Below are 16,882 nucleotides of genomic sequence, written 5' to 3' on the forward strand. Positions count from 1 at the left end.
TCCATTGCAGTCAGTTGGAGAATACGGTTCAAAAATGCTGGAGAGCAACTGTATTTCTAAAGTGCTTCAATTTAAACTTTACAATTATTTTTGATGCTCATCCAACCGACCATCCGTGCTTAATCACAGTTCCAGTAAATCAAAATCCACAGTGTTCCATATGATGCATAGCACCTCCATATACAGCACAGGTTAGTTGCATAAGCAGTCTAATTTACAAAAGAGGCGGCGCACCAATGGCTTCAAAAGTGTTGCTTGTATTGCGGATCAGAGACACTACATGTTGCGGACACGCAGGTCCTTCATCAGGTGTTTAAAACACCTGATAATGGACCTGCGTGTCCGCAACATGTAGTGTCTCTGATCTGCAATACAAGCAACACTTTTGCAGCCATTGGTGTGCTGACTCTTTTGTAAATTTGACTGTATTAGAACCGTAGAGCAATCTGGTTGAGGCAAGGCATCGGCACAACCCTAAGCATCTACACTAGGGTGCTGTCCCTGTGGGGTATCACATTGTGAAGTTAGTTGCACAAGCAAGCTGGTTAGTCCAAATGATAGATGCATATATATTTGCAAGATGGACAGCACTTCATAGAGCACATAACAGGCAGAATTGATGCACACATTAGCCATATTTGCAGTAAGTTGCCAGACAGTTCAAACATGAGCACTAATCTTCAGCCCCTACATGCCCACACAGTAATAGGCATGAAATAGAGCAAATGGCCCATACTAGCCTGTTGGTTGGCAATGCAGAGCAAACAGTCCTGATACTAAGTGGAGCATAACGCTGTAAGAACAACCCCCCCCCCCGGGGCCCCGCTCATGGCCGTTTTTGGGGGGGGGGGGGGCAGGAGGGGTCACAGCATGAGAGGAGAGCTTTGCACATCAGCGGGGAGGGGGGACAGTCTCCCCCTCCCTCACCTCGGGCTCTCCCCTCTGCGCTCCCCTCCTGCATCTATCTGAATGGCAGCAGCGGCAGTGGCAGCTATAAATACCTCCATTCACCACCGGAGGTCTCCGATCTGCAAGGCCTTCACCTTACTTCCTATTCTAACAGGAAGTAAGGTGAAGCCCTTGCAGATCGGAGACCTCTGTGGTGAATGGAGGTATTTATAGCTGCCACCGCTGCTGCTGCCACTTAGATATATGCAGGAGGGGAGCGCAGAGGGGAGAGCCCGGGGTGAGGGAGGTGGGGGACTGTCCTCCCTCCCCGCTGATGTGCAAAGCTCTCCCCTCATGCTGCGACCCCTCCTGCCCCCCCTCAAAACGGCCATGAGCAGGTCCCCGCGGGGGCAGGGGCTGCTTCCCCTATTGTTACGCCAGTGGGACAGTTGAGAGCTATGGTCAATGTAGGTAAGGTTTCGGTCCAGACAGCAACCTACAGAAGTAATAATGTTCAGGCAAAGGGTCAGTCCAGGCAGCAATGCACAAGAGTAGTAATGTCCAGGCTAATGGTCAGTTCAGGGAACAACACAAAGGAGTAATCAGAGTCTAAGGAAGGTGTCACAATGTAAGATCAAAATCTATTACAGCACAAACAGCAGCTAGAGATGTTAACGCTATCACTGGCAGTTAATTCTGAGTACAAGCAAGCTTTTATCGGCACTCACCAATCAGTGGCCGGCCACACACACACACGACACACAGACGCACTTCCTGGTACACCTTCACAGCTGACAGTACGCTATGTATGCCAGTGTCTGAGTGCATAGGTTGAGCGTGTGACCCTATGCTCTTGTCTACCCAGAGCTGTCAGACCACACGTGTGCATGCACCACAGTCTTCCTCTTGCAGCTTCATGTACATTTGGATTCATTGCACGCCACAGGAGTCCACAGGGGGCTCAACAACTATCTTTGTCCCCGGGCGCTGAAGTACCTAGCTATGCCTCTGGAAAGGGGGTATCAGCTACTGATTGGGATGAAGTTCAATCCTTGGTTACAGTCAGCCAGATTTGCTACAAAGCTGACTTTGCACATTTTGCCTGCTCATCCCTAGGGTTCTTCCATTCTGCAATTGAATTTATCATTTACATATAATAAGTGAGTTGCATATGTGGTTGCGATTTGATCCTTTGGATTTTTAGCTACCTCTTTACCTTGCACAGGTAGTCAGTGCTGTGAATGGAGTAACTGAGAGAGAATGTGGAATATGCTTCCTCTAGGTGAGGCTCCTGTAAAAATAACAGCTCCATAATATAAACAGGGTGAGGAAAACGAAGCAGGAAAAAAGGGCGCATGCGGCAATGCGGCAAGTGGACTAAATGAGAGCCACCATAGGGGCCAATACAAAATAGCAGTCTTTGGGCGCCAGAGCGGAAATTTGTGCACCCGATATATAGTGGTCACTAATACAGCGCCTGCTATATATCAGGCATTGTGGGCGCCCAAATGCCGCTATTCTGGGGTACATATTTAACTTCTTTTTTTACCTTTTTTGTGCGGTGCAATCATCGCTCCACACCAAGGCTGCAGGGGGCAGTGGGGCAGGCGGGGTTTGCAGTGTTAGCTAGGTAGTGTGTTCGGGTGGGGCAGGAGCGTTGCTAGGATCCTAAGAGATAAGAGATCCGGGGCACTTTTGGGCATTCCAGCTGAAAAATGGGTGGGACTATGCACCAGTATGTGGGTGTGGTCATGGGTGGAGCCAAATTTACATGGACTTAACAGCGGGCTAAGTAGGCCTGCCCAGCAAAATGTTGGATGAAGCCCCCCTCTCCATTAATACAAAAAAATAAATGCAGCATATCACATAAATAAGCAGTGCCACTTAGCCATAACTAGACAGAGTTACTTGGCTTCCATGCTGGCTGGTCTGGCTTTCTGCTGGGCAGGCTGGCCTGCTGCAGGTTCTCTGGAAGTCCCCTCATAGCATTCCCTGACCTAGTAGACCCCCTCCCATGGGCCTCCCATTGAGGCACCACATCTCCTCCCATAGAACAACTACAGATCTCTGCATACCCAAAGGCACCACAGCACCCAGCATGGCACCACAGCACCCAACATGCCCCCATAGAGGCACCACAACACCTAGCATACCCCAATTGATACATCACAGCTCCCAGTATGCCTGCCATTGAGGCACCACAGGTCCCAGCATGCCCCGTAAAGGCTCCACAGCTCTGACTCTACCTGGGGGACATCCGGGGCACCCCAGAATAGATCTGTGGCACATGCCACTGATCTTTGGGGCTAGCAATGCCCCGGGGGTTGGGGGTAGTTTTAGGCACTAGGTAGGTAGTTTGTGCGGGTGGGGGTTAGTTTTAGGCAATAGGTAGGTAGTTTGTGCGGGTAGCGTGGTTAGTTTTAGGCACTAGGTAGGTAGTTTGTGCGGGTGGGGGGGGGTTAGTTTTAGGCATTGGAGGGCCGGTTAGGGTTAGGCATCGGGGGAGGGTTCTGTGTGAGAGTAGGGTTGGGTTTGGCCATAGTAAAATATAGCTATTTAATATCGATATTTTAAGTTTTTATAGTAAAATATCTGCATTTAATAACTATATTTTACTAACAATGTTACTGTGTGTCCTTATTTCCCCACGCGTTTATTTGCTGTACCGGAGGAATATGTGTACGGTATATCACATTATATGAACCACCTATTGCAGTATATCTATGCTATGACATGTGAGGTATGTATGGGAAGGAATGCTAGCTTCTGTTTAATATGGGATGGCAGAGTGATATGGAAAGTGAAAGTGACACAGAGTCCATAGAACTAAACTGAGAAATCTATTGGCAGGCAGCAGATCAGAGATATGCTTTGAACATCTGCTGGCTGCAGATTAACCTAACCATTTGTCAATCCTTGTACATCAAAGCTGAACCTGTAATGATTACTTTTTACAGCTTGCTTCTGGCAGTTTCTTTTATAAGGAATAATGATTTGCACAGAGCACCATAAGGTGTTGTGATTGAGAAGTACTTAGCAGTCATGGGCCATGTTCACACAATAACTTTATTTATAGCTCAAAAAATGAATGACATTTATGATATAATGTATACACACATAAAACATTTCTAGATGATATTAGAATGTTGTCAAACGCTAAAGAATGAAATAGTTGGTGGTTAGGAAGCAAAAGCATTTAAAGTAGAGTGACCAGATGTTCCGGATTGCCCGGGACGCGTCCCGGATTCGGGGTCCGCTGTCCCAGGCAGCATGAGGTCCCTGGAAACGTCCCAGCCTCCGGACTCTGGCCACACTGTAACTGCATGAACTGGCAGCGGCATCTACAGACGGCGTGCCAGTTCATTGCCCGCAACCCCGCTCCAGACTCCTTAGTCTTCCGGTGTTCCGACATCGGCAGGCGAGCAGGGCTGCGGTAAGATGGCTGCCGAAGCCCTGTACTGGAGACTATTTGTGTCTCCAGTACAGGGCTTCGGGCGCCATCTTGCCGTAGCCCTGCTTTGCCTGTCAGCGAAGAGACTGTAGGAGGAGGAGCAAGACGGTCCCAGGAGCAGCGCGCCAGAGGCCGGCCAGGAGCGAGAGGAGACTTCTGCCTGGTGAGTAAATTCTTTTTTTTTTCCAGGTGAAATGTGCCCCCATTGCATTTATTTTGTGCTGAAATGTGCCCACATTGCATTTGTGCTGAAATGTGCCCACATTGCGTTTTGTGCTGAAATGTGCCCCCATTGCGTTTTGTGCTGAAATGTGCCCACATTGCGTTTTGTGCTGAAATGTGTCCACATTGCGTTTTGTGTTGAAATGTGCCCCCATTGCGTTTTGTGCTGAAATGTGCCCCCATTGCGTTTTGTGCTGAAATGTGCCCCCATTGCATTTATTTTGTGCTGAAATGTGTCCACATTGCGTTTATTTTGTGCTGAAATGTGCCCACATTGCGTTTATTTTGTGCTGAAATGTGCCCACATTGCATTTATTTTTTGGTGTCTGGGGTAACTGTTGCTGTATTTATTATTTAATGGTCATAGTTGGCTATGTTTGCTGCTTTGGGGTTACGGTATACTATTAAATAGCATCACACAGTTTCTGCACACCCATGATGCAAATCCGTGTTTGACCACATCATGGCGTAAACACTGCTTTTTTATGCCTCGCTGTTACATCATTATGTTAGCTCCGTCCATACAATGTCATGGCCACGCCCATTTTTCGGTGCAGCGCGCAGCCCCCAGTTTTCCGGCACTGCGCGCATCCCCCCATTTTTAGTTGCGAAAATGTTTCACTTTAAATCACCCTGGTTCTTTCTTTTTCAAAATCAACAAGGCAATAATTAAGTTGTACATAAAGTTTAATAAAAATATGGACACATATTTTAGTAAATAAAAAAATACATAAATAAACATATACATAAATATAATAAATGGGTATATACAGAACAAATCTTATTTTTTGAGGCTTAAATGGGTACAGATGTAGCACTTACCAAATATGATGGAATTGATATTTGTGTTGACCAGAGAGAGGGGCATCTGCATATAACCATGTATACATCAGGCCTAAGGCTGCTTTCACAGTGGGACGTTACAGGCGCACGTTAGAGCAGCCTGTAACGCACCCCACCGCACAGTAATGAAAAATCAATGGGCTGTTCACAGTGCCCACGTTGCGTTACATTGTAACGCTGCACCTCAAGAGAACGTACTGCATGCAGTACTTTATACGCGGCTAAGCCGCGTTAGACTGTTTGCACATGCTCAGTAATGTTGGGGAGGAGGGGAGAGCGGCCAGGCACATGGCTAATTAAAATTCACTGCACGGTGTGACGTGCAGTGTTTACTTCCTGGAGCGGCCGCTCTGGGCGGCGATTGGATGGCGGGAACGCGTGATGCCGCATGCGTCAAAGAGTACGCATCACGGCATCTTGAACGCCAGAGTTAGCTGCACAACACGGCTCAGTCTGACGTCCACATCCAGCACCACCAGGCGTTGCGTTCGGGGCACGTTATGCGACCATAACGTCCCCTAAAACGCAACGTCCTGGTGGGAAAGAAGCCTAAAAGAAGAACAGGAAGGAGAGACTGGTGAGTTTGTTTCCAAAATTAAAACTATAATTCCAAAATAGGGGTAGTTGGGAACTTTGTAGGTATTTGGGTATAATATTCTGACCTTCACAGATCTTATGTTTCCATTTCCAACCAGTGATAAGTGTAATGACCTGATTACGATTACAAGGAATTTTGCGTAACTCTTGAAACTACCAATACAGATGTAATCGAAATTTTGTGAATTTCGAGAAATTACACAACATTTTGCGTTTATAGGGTATTTCGTCATTACGATCGTTTTTCATAATTATAATAGTTTACGTAAAACACAAATCAGAATTTTGTGTTTAACACGGAAAATCGTCCGTTCTTGAAATTGTGTTCCAGTCCAGAGCCTCCTGATACATTTAAAGTGACAGCACTTGCAGGGACCTTTGCATTATCAGATATTGCAAGGCCCAAAACCAAGTGTCTCAGTATGCATGACCACTAAGTGCACCTTGACAGAGAGCACCTGTCTTAGAAGGGGCTGCAGTTAGAGCCTCCTGATACATTTAAAGCAACAGCATGTGCAGGGACCTTTGCATTATCAGTAATTGCAATCAATGAGTGACTTTCCTGAGTTAAGTCATTACCTAAATGTGCATAGTTACTATTAGAAACAAAATTAGGTCCAATTTCGTAATTTAAATAACTGTGTTTCTATAGTAAACACGAAATTACGAAATTTAGTGTTAAACACGAATTTACGCCGAAACGTGAAATTACGAAACCGAAATTTTGCTTACGGAATTCCGAATTACGGTTTGTATGGCAATTCCGAAATTACAAATTCGTGTCGTAGCAGCAAAATTCACATCCGTAATTAAGGACACGCAAAATTATGAAAATGTTGGCTCAACACGATTTACAACAAGACGCTTCTGTTATACCAGCTCAGGCTTTTCATGACATCAACCTTGTGCTTCTTGCCTGGTATTACTTGCCTGGGATTACATTACCAGCTATGCGATTGGAAAAGATCTTTGCCGCATTTTATGAATAGAGAAACATATCTGTGTTTTCCTGAGGACTGTATGTCTGCTGTAAGAGAACACTGTGAAACTGCAACAGTAATGGCTGATACACACCATGCAATTTTCGTGTCAGATTGACGGATTTATCAATAATTTCTGGCATGTCCAATCTACTTCCAATCAATTTTGAGTTCAGTACTGCACACAATTGCATGGTGTGTATCAGCCATAAGCACAAAGTATGAAAAGACTTTGTACTGCATTTTTACATAGCATAGTTTTTGCCTGAAGATTGCTGAAGTTGTTTATTCTTCATATAAAATGAACTAACAGTTTCAGTACAGTGTGAGCTGTGTGGAGCCGTCACAATATCTTTTCTTCATTGTAGTTTTTGAATAAAAGAAGAAGGGCTGAGGCTATTTAAAATTAAATGCCACTCCCGCAAGCTATTACGGCTCTGTATTTATGTTAAAGGACAACTGTAGTGAGGGGGATATGGAGGCTGCCATATTTATTTCCTTTTAAAGTGTACCCGAGGCGGTGCAGCGGGGGGCAGATGGCACAAGGAGGCATGTTTCCTTGTGCAGGACATGCCTCCGAGTCCCCCCATGCCGCTCTCTGCCCCCACAACGGCGCACTATCAACCAACTAAATTAGCAAAAAGCAATTGTCGCTATTCCGGAGGGTAAGGGAGGAGAGGTATTGCTTGCTCAAACCCCCACTAGGGGCGTTCTTGAAGGTTTTCCCCAGCTGCCATTGGGCAGCTGTCTCTCCCTGGTCGCTCCCCCTGAAGCTCCCCCGCCTCCCTTCACCCTGCACGCCAGAGCAGCTCTTCTTTCAGGGCCATGACCCCAGGGGTTATGAAACCGAAAGTGGAAGATTGCAGGCCAAAGGAGTGGAAGATAGTGGCGGGGATTGTGGCTACCTGATCCGCCCAACCCCCCGGATCTGGTAGCCCTGTTTATTTTATTTGAGATCCCCAGCTCGGCTTTGCTTTAAGCTATACCAGTTGCATGGCTATCCTGCTGATCCTCTGCCTCTAATACTTTTAGCCATAGACCCTGAACAAGCATGCAGCAGATCAGGTGTTTTTGACATTATTGTCAGATCTGACAAGATTCGCTGCATGCTTCTTTCTGCCGTTATTTAGACACTATTACAGCCATATAGATCAGTAGTGCTGCCAGGTAACTGGTATTGTTTAAAAGGAAATAAATATGGCAGCCTCCATATTCTTCTCACTACAGTTGTCCTTTAAATCAAATATGAGACAACACATGTGCATCAACTGCCTGGAAAGAGCATAACTGGAGACATGTAATCACAGCTATTTGTGATTTATAATGGCTACTGGCCATCTGGAAAGAGTAATATAAGTAATTGAACAATGTCATCCATTGTTTTACAAACATACAGATGTGACCAGATTGTGCAGTGCTCAGACTAGGGAGTCAGGTCAGCATACCAACACAGAAAGATGCACATTTTTTTGTGCCAAAGTTTGCGTATTACACTAACAAGAAGCTCACTAAATGACAATGAAAAATAGCATTCATATAAATATACAGTGCAAAACAAACCCACAACAAAAAAAGCAAAACCCAGCAGATATTATGCAAATATTTACAACTATTTATACTAAGATTAAAACAAGATGAAGAACTGGGCAGGCATCAGGTCTGAGCAGGGATCAGCATACCCAGTGCACAGTAGCACAGACAGGGCAGAAAGAAATGTTGTACTGGATAAAGCAGAGCCAGAGTGAGGTCTTGCTGGCTTAGATGGGCTTCCAAATGAAGTGCAAGTGTTGCCTAATGATCAGCAGATCGGAAGTATAATTATTAGGAGCCAGGAACTGTAGTAATATAGAGATTTCAGTTCCAGGCATTTTCCATCTTGGTTCCCTCTGACTGAAGCCAATCCTGGTGTCATTTCCTCTCTTACTTTTTTCTTTGCACTGTCATAACTCGCTTGCTTTATAAACACATGCAAGCACAGCATAGGTCAGATTTCAGCAGCTTACTGAAGTGCCCTCAGCCAATTAGTGAGGAGCAGAAATGTGGGAGGGGTGATGACAAGATTCCTTCTCTTGGCAAAGGCAAAAATAGAGCCAGGCTGACTGAGGTAAAATGTATTGCAACAGAAACATTTCTGAATAAGCATTTCTGAATTGGAGTGCTTACAATGCAGAGTAAGGTTGCAGGCTGCATATTAAACACAGAGTAGTGGGTAAATGGAATTTCATTTTGTAGCTGACAACCCTGTAAGGCCTCGTTAACATCATTTAGCGCAGATGGCTGTGCGATCGGAATGCAACGCGTACAATCGCACGCCATCTGCGCTACTATGCGCTGCAGATCCCATTCACTACAGGGTTCCCGAAAATGCATGCAGCAGTGCAATAGCGCATCTCACTGCTGCGCAGCACATATGATGGGAACAGTAGAAGGGCTGTCTATGCCCTTCTATCGTTCTTGTGTGCCGCACACTATGCGCGCTGCCAAAATGCGCATGGCAGCGCTTATAGTCTGAACGAGCCCTAAATATTAAAGTATCTTTTTCTAGATAATAGCCATATTACTGTAGGTGAATGGGATTACTTATCCTGATATTGAGGATATTTACTTGAAATATTTAAAGATTAACTGTCAGGCTGCAAAAGCTAATTTAAACCTCTATTCTCCTGTGTTAAACAGTTTAGAAGGAAGCCAAAAAGGCAATACTGAAGTTAAAAATCTCTCTTACTTTTGATGTGTGCTGAACAGCAAGGCTGTTAGACCCAAGCTCTTAAGAGGCCGAGAGGCCGCATACCATACTGCAAAGCATTCTGGGGCTGCTCCTTCCCACCTTGGGTCCTCCCCTCTGCTGCTAGTGAGAAGTTACAGGCTCATGTTACAACAGCGTGTAATGCAGACCAGCTCACAGCACTGAAAAATCACAGGGCAGAGTATACTGCATGAGTCCACTATTGTTCCTAGCCACATGGCTAATTAATATTCACTGCACAGTTGTGTTGTCTTTTTTCTGAGTGGAATCATCAGGAAGCAGGGAGGACATGAGGACACATTTGGCTTCATAGGAGACAGACAAACATGGAACCTGCCATGAGCTGTCAGGAGCATCATTCTCTGCAAATACTATATAAAAATTCTGTGAAATCCAAACGTGGACAGTGAAATGCATATGTAATGTAAGTACAGCCAATCTTTAGCTACTGATATATGTGTTTTTTTCTCTGAGACCTTATACCTAACAGCTCCTCTTTAAATGAGTTGTCTTTCTGGGTTATTTCTTTATTGTTTAATGCAGATTTGTGGTATGTAATGCGATACATCATAAGTGTTGTAATTTTGCTGCTTCTTACTATAAGTATGTATCATTATATTATGTTTCTGCAATAAAACACAGCGAAAGAAATATTTAAATGAGTAGAATAAAATTAGCTAGAGGTATAACGTTGTATTTCCTGTTACGTGCTATTATTATAAAAGAATTACAGCTTTCCTGGCAGAGAACTGAGCTTCTGAGAGTAGGGAATAGATAAAAACGTCAACAGTTAAGATATTTTACTGCATGTACATATGTCCAACATGCACATGACCAACACGACAAACCGTACAACCTAATGAGTCGCACGATCTGTATGTCCACACGTCTAGACGGCTAAACGACCAACTCATTCACATACTGCGCATGCAAGAGGAATGACAGATGACACATTCAAAACAAATACAAGTTGATAAAACGACTGGTACATGCGCACCAACTGTACATTATCAGATCAACATAGATCCGACAGTTGGATCGGGCAAACCGCCTGTTATCAGTCATTCTTCAAGTCGTTTGCACGCATACACATACCGTATATTACGGCGTATAAGACGACTGGGCATATAAGACGACCCTCCAACTTTTCCAGTTAAAATATAGCGTTTGGGATATACTTGCCGTATAAAAGACGACCCCTCTTCCAATGCACACCAAATAAAAATAAAAATTAAAAAATCATGTACTGGAGCTGTGTATGAACAGATACTGGTGCTGTACTGTATGTGTTACCCAGTATATAACAGTATATAGTCAATTGACTTGTTGCATCGGTCAACTCTCCTTAAGTAGACTGGTCAGCTCTCCTTGTCTACCTGTTTATCAGAGCAGTATGGAAGAATAGATTGCACTCCCTCAGCAGGGAGATCTGAGAGGCGGTAACAGGATAGGGCGTATCACCTGACATCAATGACACCCGGCGTATAAGACGACCCCCAACTTTTCAGAAGATTTTCAAGGGTTAATGTAACGATTGTGGAACTTTCTCCGTGATCAGCGCACAACGCGTGCGCTGACACGGCGGAAATCCTCCACAAGCGTGTAATTGCAGGCACCCAGCAAAAGGTGCTACGCACCTGTATAGGGAAATTCCTGTCGGCAGATGGCGCTGGGGAGTGCAGAGGAACCAATCCTCTGTACCTCCACAAATGCCAGACAGGAATTGTACGAAGCGCAGAACGCAATCGCAAGAGAGGCGATTGCGAATGAGAACGAGCAAAGGGACAGGTTGTATGTGTGTGCGCCAATCCAGTCGCTACCCCCGCGACCGCGCACACACAACAGCAGATATGAAATAGGAACGAGATTGCGAGAGGTGCGGTCGCCAGACGTGACACAAGGCAGATCAGAACAGAATACGAGGGTAGCAAAGGCACAACAAATAATACAATGAGAAGATGCGGAAAATAACAAACGCTAGCTAACCGCGAACACCGCACTCATTCGCAACAGTGCACGCGGTTATGCGCGGTCTCCACGTGATAAGCACAATAGAGACAAGCACGCCTAACTAACCATCGACAGACAAACATGAAACAGAGGACGCGAACGCTTGCTTAACGGTTACCTCACCGAGCCTCCAGCAAGCGGTAGTAGCAGACAAGACAGACACACGAAAACAGGGACAAACGAGAGATAGGATCCACAGCACTAGCGAAAAGTGGCCAGCGCGATCCAGGTACAGAGTAGCAGAACAGAAGGATCCACAGCACTAGCGAAAAGTGGCTAGCGCGATCCCAGGAGACAGAACAGAAGGATCCACAGCGCTAGCGAAAAGTGGCTAGCGCGATCCCAGGAGACAGAACAGAAGGATCCACAGCGCTAGCGAAAAGTGGCTAGCGCGATCCAGAGAGGCAGAACAAAAGAGATAGCTGGTAGCAACCGCTGCACCAGCTATGCTCCAAGAACAGAGATCAGAACGACTTCCTATCGACCACCGCTGGGACAGGACAATCGCAACAGACAAACAAAACAGATAAACAATCCTAACTGCACTAGGGAAATCTGCCTAGCACAGTTTCCAGGAATTACTCTAAGCTGATCTTCAAACAGAGAGTCAGGCTGACACCCCACCAGGAGTGTTACATAGGACGAAATCCTCATGAACAGCGAAGCATTGTGGGAAAGACATAGTACTTATAGTACACGCCTCAATGAATGTGGCCAGGCAATTTGCATGACAACGTATGCAAATTCCTCTGCAAGCACAAGCTGCAAAACTGACAGAAGCTCTTCTTTCCAGAGTCCTGCAGCATGCAAACCTACACAATGGTCAAAAGGCTGCCTGCCTGCACAGGCAGCTGAGCAAATCATCACAGTTAAAAAGTAGTCTTATATGCAGGAATACACAGTACCTGTTTATCGTCCAATAGCTGATAAGAGTCAGAACATTGAGCTGAGACAAAACAATAAATCTACTTTTTTTTAAGTTTTTAAACATACAGTTGTGTTCCCAAAACTTTTGTGGTAGTGTTCTGTGGACTGATGAAACAAAATTCTGACTAATGAACATTCAACATTTTACAAGCTTGGGGCTTTTTTGAAGAAAGAGGACTCGTCCCAAACTCCAGGAAACTTTCATAAAGCATCTGAGAAGGATTCAGAACACCGCACAATGTTTAATTGGCCAAGTTTATGATAGCATATAGTGCTGACATCTTCTGCATCGCTTTGTAGAGTATATATAGTCTTGTCACTAACTGTCCCTCAGAGGGGCTCACAATCTAGTCCCTACCATAGTCATTTGTCCATCATAGTCTCTAGGGCCAATTTACGGGAGAAGCCAATTAACTTATCTGTATGTTTTTTGGGATGTGGGAGAAAACTGGAGTGCTCGGAGGAAACCCACACAGACACAGGGAACATACAAACTCCTTGCAGATGTTGCTCTGGCTGGAATTTGAACCAGGGACCCAGTGCTGCAAGGCAAGAGTGCTGTCCACTACACCACTGTGCACCACCAAATATATTTGTGAATAAAAGAAACGTTTAATTGCTGTTATAGTAGGTTGTATATTATTATAGCAATTATAAATGTTTAAAACGACTATATCCTGTTTTGTATGGGTACCACACAAATGTAATTATACTTTTACTATTTTATGCCTTTCATAGATATTTGAACAGAATGGAACCTTTGAAATCGCTCTTATTCTTCCTACTGCTTGGGCTCAGCGTTCATGTGACGCACTCACAGAAAACAGGTGTGTATTGTAATAAAGCTCTGGGGTAGATGTGATTCAGGGACTGGTGATGAAGGGACACTTACATAGGTAACAATTAAATTCTGCATACAGTACATACTGTCCAACACGAGGATTCCACAGCACCACGTCAGTAATATATAGCTCTTTTATTATTTAAATAGACAAAGAGATAGCCATAACAGCGACAGACGCCGTTTCGGACAAGGTCCTTCCTCAAGCTGTATCAGGCTCTCTTTAAAATACAACACAATTGCTACTCTTATACATACTAGTCATCAATACAAAATAACCAATCAGGATGCAGAGAGGACATGGAGGACCTGATGGGGAACTGCAAAATAGCCAAGTAAGTTACACCCACTGTGACACAAGACCAATCACACTCTGTCCTAGGAATTGAAAACTTTCCTTACCTCCTCCTTCTAACTGACAAAATACAGAGGACCTGATGGGGAACTGCAGTTCACTTCCCGTGTGTCACGCCAAAGCACTTCCTGGAAAGTCATGTTGACCTCATGAAGTACGCATGGACGCATGCGTAAACGTAAGTGCATGCGTAAAAGAAGTCCGCATTACTGTATGTGTACATATGTCTGCGTACGCGTAAAAATGTACGCGTAAATCCCACAATGGGAGACAGAAAATGCAAAAAAGAGCATAAAAAGCAGGCATGCAAATAAAACGCGTAAACAACTAATCAAATGCGTAAAAAATCTTTTGTTAACAAGGTCAATGGCGAGACACATGAGGATATCAAAAAACCCCACCAAAAATATAAAAGTACTCATGAGCCAAAAAAATGGCCAATGAAAGATTAATAGCTGGAAAATTGGCCTATCTACAATGGTCAAAAATCAAAGTACAGGTCCACCCATATCACCTCTGCATCCCAACTACATAAAAGAGACACACATCACATATATTGAAGCACTAGATATAAACTAACTACTACTTGCCCTAAAGTGCTTTGGCGTGACACACGGGGAGTGAACGGTAGTTCCCCATCAGGTCCTCTGTATTTTGTCAGTTAGAAGGAGGAGGTAAGGAAAGATTTAAATTCCTAGGACAGAGTGTGATTGGTCTTGTGTCACAGTGGGTGTAACTTACGTGGCTATTTTGCAGTTCCCCATCAGGTCCTCCATGTCCTCTCTGCATCCTGATTGGTTATTTTGCATTGATGACTAGTATATATAAGAGTAGCAATTGTGTTGTATTTTAGAGAGAGCCTGATACAGCTTGAGGAAGGACCTTGTCCGAAACAGCGTCTGTCGCTGTTATGGCTATCTCTTTGTCTTTTTAAATAATAAAATAGCTATATATTACTGACGTGGTGCTGTGGACTCTTCGTGTTGGACTTTGCTTGACCCTCTGAGGGCTATTGGGTCTATCCACTTAAGCACACGTCTGTCCCCATTTGGGTGCTGGTCTATCCAGTTTCTACAGTACATTCTGTAAAATTCCAATAAGTCAAGGAGATCATTAAAGGAAACCTGAGATAAATCAATATGAAAGTCTTATACATACCTGGGGCTTCCTCCAGCCCCCTCCGCACCGATCGCTCCCAGCTGTCTTCCTCCGCCTCCTCCTTCTCCTGGAAGTAGCCACATTAGCTTGGCGGGTCGAGGCGCACTTCACATGCGTGGCCCGACCGCATGCGAGCACCCCGCCGCACTCCTATGGCCAGGAATGCTCTGCGTCTGCGCAGTGCTACTGCACAGGCGCAGAGCACACCCAGCTGCAGGAACGAGACGGGGGCGCACGCAGCCTCACTGCACATGCGTCCACTGTGCAAACTTAACCAGCCGGGCGGTATGGACGAGCTCAGCCCCTGCTGGGCCGATTTTTATGAAAAAAAAGCAGCACACGCGATCCGACCCGCGTGCAGTGGCGAAAGAGGGTCCCCCCAGCTGCCCGAGCCCAGCGTAGCCGGAACAAACAGTTCCGGCCAGTGCTAAGGGCTGGATCGGAGGCGGCTGACGTCAGGACATCGGCTGACGTCCATGATGTCACTCCGCTCGTCGCCATGGCAACGAGGTAAGCAAAACAAGGAAGGCCGCTCATTGCGGTCTTCCTTGTTAATTCTGATCGCCGGAGGCAATCAGAATGACGCGTCCGGAGAGCCCTCTAGTGGGCTTTCATGCAGCCAACTTTCAGTTGGCTGCATGGAATAGTTTTTTTTTAATAAAAAAAAAACCCTCCCGCAGCCGCCCTGGTGATCTTAATAGAACGCCAGGGTGGTTAAGGGGCTTCTACCAGAAGAAGGAGGTAGCGGAGGAAGATGGCGTGGGAGCGATCGGTGCGGAAGGGGCTGGAGGAAGCACCAGGTATGTATAAGACTTTTGTATAAATTCGTCTCAGGTACACTTTAAACAAAATAATTATAAACTTCCTGTCCAGCAATCAATTTAGTGAAAAAAAAAAATGTAGAAGAGTGTACACTTTCCAGTGTATGAAACTAAGATAAACAGACTTAGATTAGATGGAATAATAGTAAAAGTTAACTGGATACCACTTGAGATGTGCTGCAGGGAAGGCTACACACTGTCAGCTGAATAAGCTTCCAAAATGACCAAATATCTGGCCTCTTGTTGCATCAACACAGGCACAGTGATAAATGAGGAAATAAAAACATCACAGGCAAATTGGGCAAAGACAACATTTTAAAGGTCATTTTGCATGGCGGGAAACCATTAGGACAGCATATAGAGGGTAAGAGGCCCAAGATCGCAAAAAATGACTGTACGTTAAAAACACATAAAATAGAAATGGTAGAGGTGGCTTACCTCTGAATGACATCAAAATTTGCACGGGCAAAGATTATGGGAAAGATAAATTTGCACGGGCAACGTGTTTCGTGGGTGCTCGCCCACTTCTTCAGGGCAATAAAAGGTAATTAGTTAGCCTTAAAACTTGGAGCACCTGAGAGAGACGCTCCTGAGGAAGTGGGTGAGCACCCAGGAAACACATTGCCCATGCAAATTTATCTTTCCCATAATTTTGTTGTCATTAAGAGGTAAGCCACCTCTACTATTTCTATTTTATGTGTTTTTTTCACCTACTTTTATGTGATCTTGGGCGCCTCTTCACCCTCTATGTGCTAGCTTTATCTCCCCCTCCTTCAGTAGGGGAGTGAGGGACAGTTTACAGTGGTTAATCCATACTAGTCCCTCCTTTTCCAAGAATGCAACCATCCTGCACCAAGCCATCCCTGGAGATACCCGAGTGGAGATGGGCTTGTTATCTCCACCTGCTCTCTGTGGTTAGTTGCTCCCCATGCAACCTACCTTTGTGAGAATATTTCCTATTACCGATTTTTTTTTTACAAAAAAGACCTAGTGACATATTGCACTATTGGGCTCCCGTTGTCTCCTTTTTTCTAAAGGTGTTC

General features: G+C 45.0%; 1 protein-coding gene across 1 annotated transcript in view; it reads left to right on the forward strand.

Moving 5' to 3' along the window:
* Nucleotides 1-16,882, forward strand: part of LOC137518421 (collagen alpha-4(VI) chain-like) — a 267,080-nt gene that overhangs the window by 59,042 nt on the left and 191,156 nt on the right. The window contains exon 2 of the mRNA XM_068236258.1: nt 13,403-13,491. Coding sequence (XP_068092359.1) covers nt 13,403-13,491 — 89 coding nt within the window. The remainder of the gene's footprint in view (nt 1-13,402; nt 13,492-16,882) is intronic.

Source organism: Hyperolius riggenbachi, chromosome 5 (assembly GCF_040937935.1).
Source record: "Hyperolius riggenbachi isolate aHypRig1 chromosome 5, aHypRig1.pri, whole genome shotgun sequence".
In the NCBI taxonomy this organism is placed as follows: Eukaryota; Metazoa; Chordata; class Amphibia; order Anura; family Hyperoliidae; genus Hyperolius; species Hyperolius riggenbachi.